Source organism: Salminus brasiliensis, chromosome 7 (assembly GCF_030463535.1).
Source record: "Salminus brasiliensis chromosome 7, fSalBra1.hap2, whole genome shotgun sequence".
NCBI lineage: Eukaryota > Metazoa > Chordata > Actinopteri > Characiformes > Bryconidae > Salminus > Salminus brasiliensis.
Genome location: NC_132884.1, coordinates 30,685,282 through 30,693,914, shown reverse-complemented (window position 1 = coordinate 30,693,914; position 8,633 = coordinate 30,685,282). Strand labels below are relative to the sequence as shown.

The 8,633-nt window shown below is 38.3% G+C and overlaps 1 protein-coding gene across 1 annotated transcript; it reads left to right on the top strand.

Moving 5' to 3' along the window:
* Positions 1 to 801: 801 nt before the first annotated feature.
* Positions 802 to 7,454, top strand: sec61a1b (SEC61 translocon subunit alpha 1b). Its single transcript, XM_072684580.1, has 12 exons — positions 802 to 910; positions 1,778 to 1,845; positions 1,940 to 2,005; positions 2,368 to 2,446; positions 2,656 to 2,787; positions 2,892 to 3,001; positions 3,406 to 3,559; positions 5,157 to 5,317; positions 5,437 to 5,634; positions 5,761 to 5,952; positions 6,051 to 6,127; positions 6,235 to 7,454. The coding sequence occupies exons 1-12, from the start codon at positions 904 to 906 to the stop codon at positions 6,419 to 6,421; spliced, it is 1,431 nt and encodes a 476-aa protein (XP_072540681.1). The 5' UTR covers positions 802 to 903; the 3' UTR covers positions 6,422 to 7,454.
* Positions 7,455 to 8,633: the final 1,179 nt, after the last annotated feature.

Below are 8,633 nucleotides of genomic sequence, written 5' to 3'. Positions count from 1 at the left end.
CCTCCTCCTCTACAGCAGGATATCCCTGAATATACTATACATACACACAACAGGATGGTGGTATGTGTGGAACTTAGTACACTATAATGTGTACAAAATAAATTAGACAAAAAGATCACCAGTGACAGTGTCCACAGCATTAATGCAGTATAGCTAGTAATTAAGAAACTGATAAAGAGTGTCAAGGGTCTTGGATATTAATGCACAGCTTCACGACCTGTTCAGTGGCCTGATTGACTAGAGTTAACCAGTTCATAATTCAAACCAGACCATTTCAAATCAAATCAAATCAAATTTTATTTGTCACATACATAGTCATACACAGTATAACTTGCAGTGAAATGCTTTTATGACAGTCTGCCCACATCAAGCTATACAATAAAAATCTACATTTAAACTTAACTAAACCTTAACTTAATGAAGTAAAGTGCAAAAGTGCAAAAGAAAAATAAAATAAAAAACATAAAAATAGAATAAGTTACATTTAAGTTAAAAAAAATAAAATATAAAAAAAATGAAAATATAGAAATATAGAAATATAAGCAAAAAAAATACAAATATACAAATATATATACACAGATGAAATAGTGCGTGTCTGTGTGTGTGTGTGTATATATATATATATATATATATATATATATATGTACATATTTACCCATTAATGTAAACCAGCACACAGTGAACTACTGTACAGGCCGTGAATCTGTGCTCCTGCCGCTCGGTTTGTGCTGAGGAGTAACAGCAGCACAATCTGACGTGTATTAGAGATCTCAGAGATGACGTGTCGCTGTGGAGCCTCTCTCTCTCTCTTTCTGCTGGGAGGCAGCGGGCTGATGCCACACAAGCTCTGCTGATCCACTGCACTGGGACCATAATCCGACTGGGGCACGGACACAGCACACCATGGCCAGTGAGTAGCGCAGTTTATTTCAATGTTCTTTCATATGATCTTGCAGCAGTGTTATTTGGTCGTTTCTTTCGAGACTCTGCTGCTTTATTCCTTTTTTATCCGACAGGCCTCTTTGTGCCTTCCATTAAATATAGCTAGCTAGCTGCCTAGCCGGTTAGCTAGCTACCTGCTGGCATTAATAACTTACTTTTTACTCTGTCTGAAGAACAGCTTATGCTTCTTTTGCCTCCTGAAACGTTTTATCTGACCCAAGGCGACTTTTTAGCTACAGCTTCGTTCAGATAAGTCTTGAAAAGTCTGGGCTTGGTGACTCAATGTCTGCGACTAGCCAGCTAGCCGGCTAACTGTAGTTTCTGATAGGTTACCGTTACGTTACTGTCGTGCTGGCGTTAGCTAACTGTATTGCAGCTTTCACTGAAGCTAATCTCAAAAAGTCTCCAGTAGTATTTTTTGCTACACTTAATGCTTTTACCCAGTGTTGGAAAATAATGTTTTAACGTCTTTGATTGGGACAAGGGAGGATTTGATAACGTTAGCTAGCTAGCTTGCCGGCTATCTGGCCAGCTAGGCGACCAGTCATTATAATCAGACAGGCACGTTCATTAAAAAGAGAAACTCCTGCGTTTGCTGGTGGTTTTAAGATGCAAAACCACATGCAAGAACGACATTTCCTCGATCTTAGTAGTTTTTAGGGTTTACTGTTATGCCTGCCTGCTGTACTATAGTGATGACGTTGCATGAGGAGCTCTGGGAATCTCTAAGCAGTGATCAGCGTTAAGGAAAAAGGCCACTGTAAATGCATTCATGAATGGACATGTCTTCCTACACTTGCCTTAATTACTTTTCTTCTATCCTACTCTTTTGCAGTTAAATTTTTGGAGGTGATAAAACCCTTTTGTGCAGTATTACCTGAGATCCAGAAACCGGAGAGGAGGGTAAGGAGCTTTCCCTTTCATTCTGTGTTTCTTTTTCCAAGGCATACTACATGCTATTTTTGCATTTACAAACACGCTTGTTCATTTATTACAGATTCAGTTCAGGGAGAAGGTACTATGGACAGCCATCACCCTATTCATCTTCCTGGTTTGCTGCCAGGTGTGTATTCTTTACTTTGATTTTCATGTGCTGTCAGTGCAAGTGATAAAGGTTGGTGTAGTGTAGTGGGCAACAAAATTGCCCTTCCTTTGACTGACTGGGGTTCGATTCCCCAGCTGAGTAAGCACAGTGTTTTTCACCAGTAAGAGTCTTCTGCAAGAGTGGGAAATATATTTAGCGATACCCTCGCCTACATGTGTAGCATGATTCAGTTGTAAATTGCAAGATGCTAGCGTGACAAGGTCTGGATGCTAGACATGTGCATCTAAGGTGTCATAGCAAGCTTTCCCTGTTATTCTATTAAAATTAATGCTGTCCAATTAATTCACTGCTCTTTTTTTATTTTATTTTTTTATCCTCAGATTCCCCTCTTTGGTATCATGTCATCAGACTCTGCAGATCCTTTCTACTGGATGAGAGTCATTCTTGCTTCCAACAGAGGTGTGTTTATTATTATCTAATAACTGTTTTGTTTTAGTGCACAGCACAGAAAAGATGGTCCAATCAATGTAGTGTTAAAAGCTCCAGATAAGCAGATCTGAGTTACCAATCTTGGGTTGACCAGATCCTTGTTCATCATTATCAATCTGGACACTCACCTTTCCATGTTATTAGAAGTATTAGTTTGATGTTGTATGTTTATGTTACAGGTACTCTGATGGAGTTGGGTATCTCGCCCATCGTTACCTCTGGTCTGATCATGCAGCTGCTGGCTGGAGCTAAAATTATTGAGGTCGGAGACACGCCAAAGGACAGAGCTCTCTTTAACGGAGCTCAGAAATGTATGTCTTCCTCTTTCAGACTCTATCATGCAATTTGTCATGAGGAACTGGGTGTGACCGAAGCATTCTGGCTATGTCTAAATTATTGCTTATTCTCCCTGCAGTATTTGGAATGATCATCACCATTGGCCAGGCTATTGTGTATGTGATGACTGGCATGTATGGAGACCCCTCAGAGATGGGTGCTGGGATTTGTCTGCTCATCATCATCCAGGTATAAGTTATTTCCTTTTCAAGCTCTGCTTTGATTGGCACTGCTATTCCTAGTAGCACTGTAGTGTGGCCAATCGAACTGGAATCTTGCATGTTGCTTAGATAAGCTTGTCAGATATCTCTGCTGTCTGATTGAGTCCTGGGTGACTGTATTCAACTCAAGTCTTATCTCCCATAAAGAGCACTTTTTTTTTTTTTTTTTATAAATAAATGTCTTTAAGCCAGTAATCATCATATTTTGACATGCTGTTGCTGAATGTAGGTCATGATTGATTTAGTTAAAGATTGATGTTGGGTCTAAATATAGTGGTTGGATATTTTTACACTGCATTCTGAAGTGTCATCTAATTTTGTTTTCTGTTTGATGTAATTGTCTGGGGTGTACTGACTGTTTTCTCTTTGTAGTTGTTTGTGGCTGGACTAATAGTGCTGCTTCTGGATGAGTTGCTGCAAAAAGGCTATGGTTTGGGCTCAGGCATTTCTCTCTTCATTGCCACAAACATCTGCGAGACCATTGTATGGAAAGCCTTCAGCCCAACTACAGTCAACACTGGCCGAGGTAAGCACAGTTATGCTTACACCGCTTGTCCAGATTATTAACCAATGCAGTTATTTGAATAAATTACTCCTAAATGTTCAACCTGCCCGTTATGTTCAGCTATAGGGAAGAGCGAATTAACATGTGTTTAATCATTTTAACAATCCAGAAGTAGTTAAATATAATCATAATAATTTTTCTTGTGATGAAAACGTTAGGACACCCCATGCCATAATAGCTGGCATTTCCCCCATTGGCGGAATTAACTTTAATTACACGTGTTCTATAATGATCTACCAATCCCTGACATCAACTGGAGGACAGTTTTTTTCCCACTCCTTTTTCAGCTGTGTGACGTTTCAGCTTTAGTTTATAGACAGATGGTCTCACATTTTCCTACATGCCCTCTGATACAATAAGGAATTCTTAGTGAGTTCTATGTGGTAGAGCTCTCCAGGCTCCACTGCAGAAAAGCAGCATTGTGCTCAAATGCTGTCTGGTTTACATCAAACAAGTCCCCTGTTACTGTGTCCAAATAATTCAAATCTGGATCAGTTTGTACAAAGCAGGTTGTTCCAGATGTCCTGGTCTTGGTCTGGGTATTAGTTGAAAAACTTCAGTCTTTCTCTGATGTATTTTGTTTCCTAAATGCACACTCTGGAGACAATCAAATGTTTGTGGTCTCTGATTGTAGATTCTGTACTTTGACTTTACCTGTGGCAAGAGCTACTTGTAGATCCTATGATGAGATTGTTGGAGCCTTTGTTACGTAGTCTGCTGTTGGACTGAATTTGCTAGGACGGCCTGACCTCGCTATGTTGGCAGTTGTTGCACTTGTAAATGTTTTAGCGGACAGTGGAATGGTCTCAGAAAGCTCTTTGGATCTCACCCTGGTAATAACACTCACTTTACCAACCAAGAGCAAATCAAACTAAATGTCTGAGGTTTAAATAAGACAGTCTTCTCCAAAATCCCCTCTAATGATGTTCTAATAATCTGTAGCTGATGTGTTGTACCTGATTCTAATTTTAGGCATGTGAAGTAGTAATAAATGGTGGGGGTCCTAACTTATTCCTCACAAGAAAATAGTATTTTTATTCGTTACATTTTAAGAGACATTTCTTCAGTTTTATGTGTTTAGTTATATTACCTCCATCTCCCAATATTGTTTAAGCGAATATCAAATGTCCGTGTGTTTACATATATTACATGGGTGTCCGAACATTTTCACATGACTGTTTCATTTGACTGTACATAATAACGGTCATTTTCCATTTACATGTTCATTACACTAAGCCCGGCAGAAAGGGTTCCAAAAAATCCTCCAAAATTCATAGATATTCTGATATTTGAAAGTTGAAATCATTGCAGAATAATCAAAGGGTTGTCTTTTTTTTTTTCTTTTTTTTTTTTTTTTTTTTAAATACTACTTTTCAGTTTTAACATGCGCACTATGACTGTTCTTTTCTGTTTGTGAGCTAAAACAGTGATCTGTTTGTTTGACCTTGTCTTATCAAAGTCAAACCTGCACTTAGCAGTCAAACTGGTGGACAGTGATAACCTTTAAATATCCTTGTGCCGTATGTTCATGTTAACAGGCTTTGTAATCTTTTTGCAGGTACTGAGTTTGAGGGAGCAATCATTGCTCTGTTCCACTTGCTTGCCACACGTACTGACAAAGTACGGGCTTTGAGAGAAGCTTTCTACAGGCAGAACCTGCCCAACCTCATGAACCTTATTGCTACAGTCTTCGTCTTCGCTGTGGTTATATACTTCCAGGTCGGTATATGTATTCTAGTTGAATAACTATTCAGTAGTTGATTTCAGTTTTGTGATTGGTTACACGTACTGTTTTAAAGTAGCAAATATGGACTAAACAATATGTGCTTTTCCTTCAGGGCTTTAGAGTTGATCTGCCCATCAAGTCTGCACGTTATCGTGGCCAGTACAACACATATCCCATCAAGCTCTTTTACACTTCCAACATTCCCATCATCCTGCAGTCTGCACTGGTGTCCAACCTCTACGTCATCTCTCAAATGCTCTCCACTCGCTTCAGTGGCAACTTCCTTGTTAATTTGCTGGGAACTTGGTCTGTAAGTAATCGGTATTGGTTTCTTATGGCATTTAAGGATTGTGCTCTTACTTTTTCCCCACATGACTGTGACGGGAAAAAATTTGCCTAAAGCACTGTAATGAGATTTAAGGGCATGTTTCAACAGGACACCTCAACTGGAGGGCCAGCTCGTGCGTACCCTGTAGGAGGTCTGTGCTACTACCTCTCCCCTCCAGAGTCATTTGGCTCTGTTTTAGAAGACCCAGTTCATGCTGTCATCTACATTGTCTTCATGTTGGGATCCTGTGCCTTTTTCTCAAAGACCTGGATTGAGGTTTCTGGATCTTCTGCCAAAGATGTGAGTGTATTATTTTTCTTTTCCTTGTCTTCAATTATGTTGACGATTGTACAACAGAGCTTGTTTGGCACATGGCTCAATGTGATTCTGAATTATAGGTGGCAAAACAGCTGAAGGAACAGCAGATGGTAATGAGAGGACACAGAGACACTTCCATGGTTCATGAACTCAACAGGTAAAACATACTCGCTACCTCTAGTAGAACAATGCTATGTTGTGCTGTAATGGACAAAAAAAAAAAACTAAGCTCAACCTTTTTCCTTCTGTTTCCCTACCTTATAGGTACATCCCCACAGCTGCAGCGTTTGGAGGATTGTGTATAGGTGGTCTTTCAGTCATGGCAGATTTCCTGGGGGCCATTGGCTCAGGAACTGGAATCTTATTGGCTGTAACAATCATCTACCAGTACTTTGAAATCTTCGTTAAGGAACAGAGTGAAGTTGGCAGTATGGGTGCTCTACTCTTCTAGAAAAGCCCTCCATTACTATACGAGACTGACACAATCTCCGTTCTTTACTAAATTCTTTTTATATCATTTTTGTTTTATTATATGGACACAATCAATGCACTGCCTCTCAACGGTATTTGCATAATGCATCCATTTTCCCAGAAGACCTTCACATTACACAAGCTGGATCTTTTTTTTTTTTTTTTTTCCTGGGGAAAGTAATATGCAGCATGATCTCCCAGCATTCAGCATGGGAATGTACTTGTCCCTTTTTTCATGTTATAGGATGTCCCTTCCCCCCCCCCCGTCATCTCTTCAGCCAGTACACTTCTTGCTGTGTTTTTAATCGTATTTCTGATGGTTGAAAGCACAAATGGTAAATGTGCTGGAACTGGCTGAACCCAGTGATGTGGACATATGCAGCATGTGTTGGCTTTATCAACCTAAGGTTTAAAGCAGTGCCAGTGGATGTGTGATCAGGTAACCACAGTGTCATGCCATGGAGACTGTTAATTGACCCCTTGTAAATAAAAACTTTTGACAGAATTTCTGAGGTAAGAGAGGTGTGTGCGTGTTCATCTGTAACAGAAACAATGTGCCTAGTTCTTTAGGTAAACTTTCCCATGATTTGCAAAGAAAAAATGACTGTCTTGCCCATTTCAGTTCATTATAGGGTTTGTTTTTCATTCTTAGTACACTGATGATTGTAAGAATGGAAGCGCACATTGTATGTTCTTTCAGTGGCTTTTAACCCCCCCCCCCCACCCCCACCCACCAACAAGCTTGTCTGTTTGTGATATGTCTTAGTAATAATTTTCTTACTGGTAGAGATTTATTATTATTATTATTATTATTATTATTGCTATTAATAATAAGAAATACGTTGTTTTTGTATTATCTATAGTATTACAACACAGAGTGTTTTGCCTACACTTCTGAGCATTGTTTACTGCATATGGCAAGGTCTGCCTCACATCATCCTTCTACTTATTTGGGTAGAGGATTGCTACCCTAAACAAATGAAATTGATGTTTCAATAAAAGCCTTTGAATAACCTAAGTCCTCACAGTTATATTATTGCAAAAGGGGGGTTTGAAGGTTTTCTTTTAACCCTACTGAAAATGCTGACTTTGTCATGTAAAGAAACAACAGTAGCTCAAGGAAGATGTAAGGGTATTGCAAGTATTGCAAGATGACAAGATAATAGCAATGTAATACGTAGTGGTAACAGAACTACCACATAGAACATAGATATCTGTTCCTTTAATTAACCACTCTATGGTACATTGACATTGTATAACATTTGGCAGATGCTCTCATCCAGAGCATGTTGCAGAGTTGGTTGAATCTAGTGTCTGGAGTCTTGCCTAAAGTCATCATGATCTGTGCTTGCCCAGGAATTGAACCCCAGTCTGGCCCTTAAGTGCAGTCAGATGTTCTTTATTAGGTCCAGCAAGGAATTATAGCGTTTATTATGGCTTTATTATATTGTGGTAACAATACTACTACGGTAATACCTCAGTATTATGTGGAATAACATATACTTTTATATTAACCTTTACATCATTGTAATAAATAATAAATTCAATATTAATAACACAATATCCTTAGTTGTTTTTACTGTCTCACATACAGTAGCATCGTTAATACTTAAAAGACTAGTATCGTACTTTTTTAGTAAGTGTATTTTCCCCCTGAGGTCCATTTCTTCAGTAAATCCCTAATTCTCTCATTTCCAACCTTCCTTAATCCCTTAGAATTAGACTGTTCTTCTTACTGCGGTTTTAAGACGCTCTCTAGGCTCTGTGCCTTTGGATGCCCTGGATTGAGCCTAGTTGATAAATAAATATATATATATATATATATATATATATATATATATATATATATATATATATATATGTTGATATTATATAATTTATAAATATAATTCATATTTAAAATATAATCTGAACAGGCTAATATCTGAGGATGTGTTAATTTTGTAACATATTAATATCCAGAAATGACCTGGAGAATTCATTAAGCAAAATCTTAACAGGACTCACACATCACATCAAACTACGGAGCAACTAAAATATCATGGTAGAAAATAATATTTAAATATTTTTATTTTTTCCCTTAATTTAGTAAATAATTCCCTTAATTAAATACATCGTTGCCTTCATTAAATAATTTGTTCCCTCTGTTTAACTAATGTGTCCTCTTTAAAGATCGGGTTGTTAAATTGAGG

Bases quoted from the DNA above. Each gene is read 5' to 3' on its own strand.
- sec61a1b (XM_072684580.1), top strand. The intron at 2,447-2,655 runs GTGTGTTTATTA...TTTATGTTACAG, and splicing joins CATTCTTGCTTCCAACAGAG to GTACTCTGATGGAGTTGGGT. The intron at 2,788-2,891 runs GTATGTCTTCCT...TTCTCCCTGCAG, and splicing joins CTTTAACGGAGCTCAGAAAT to TATTTGGAATGATCATCACC.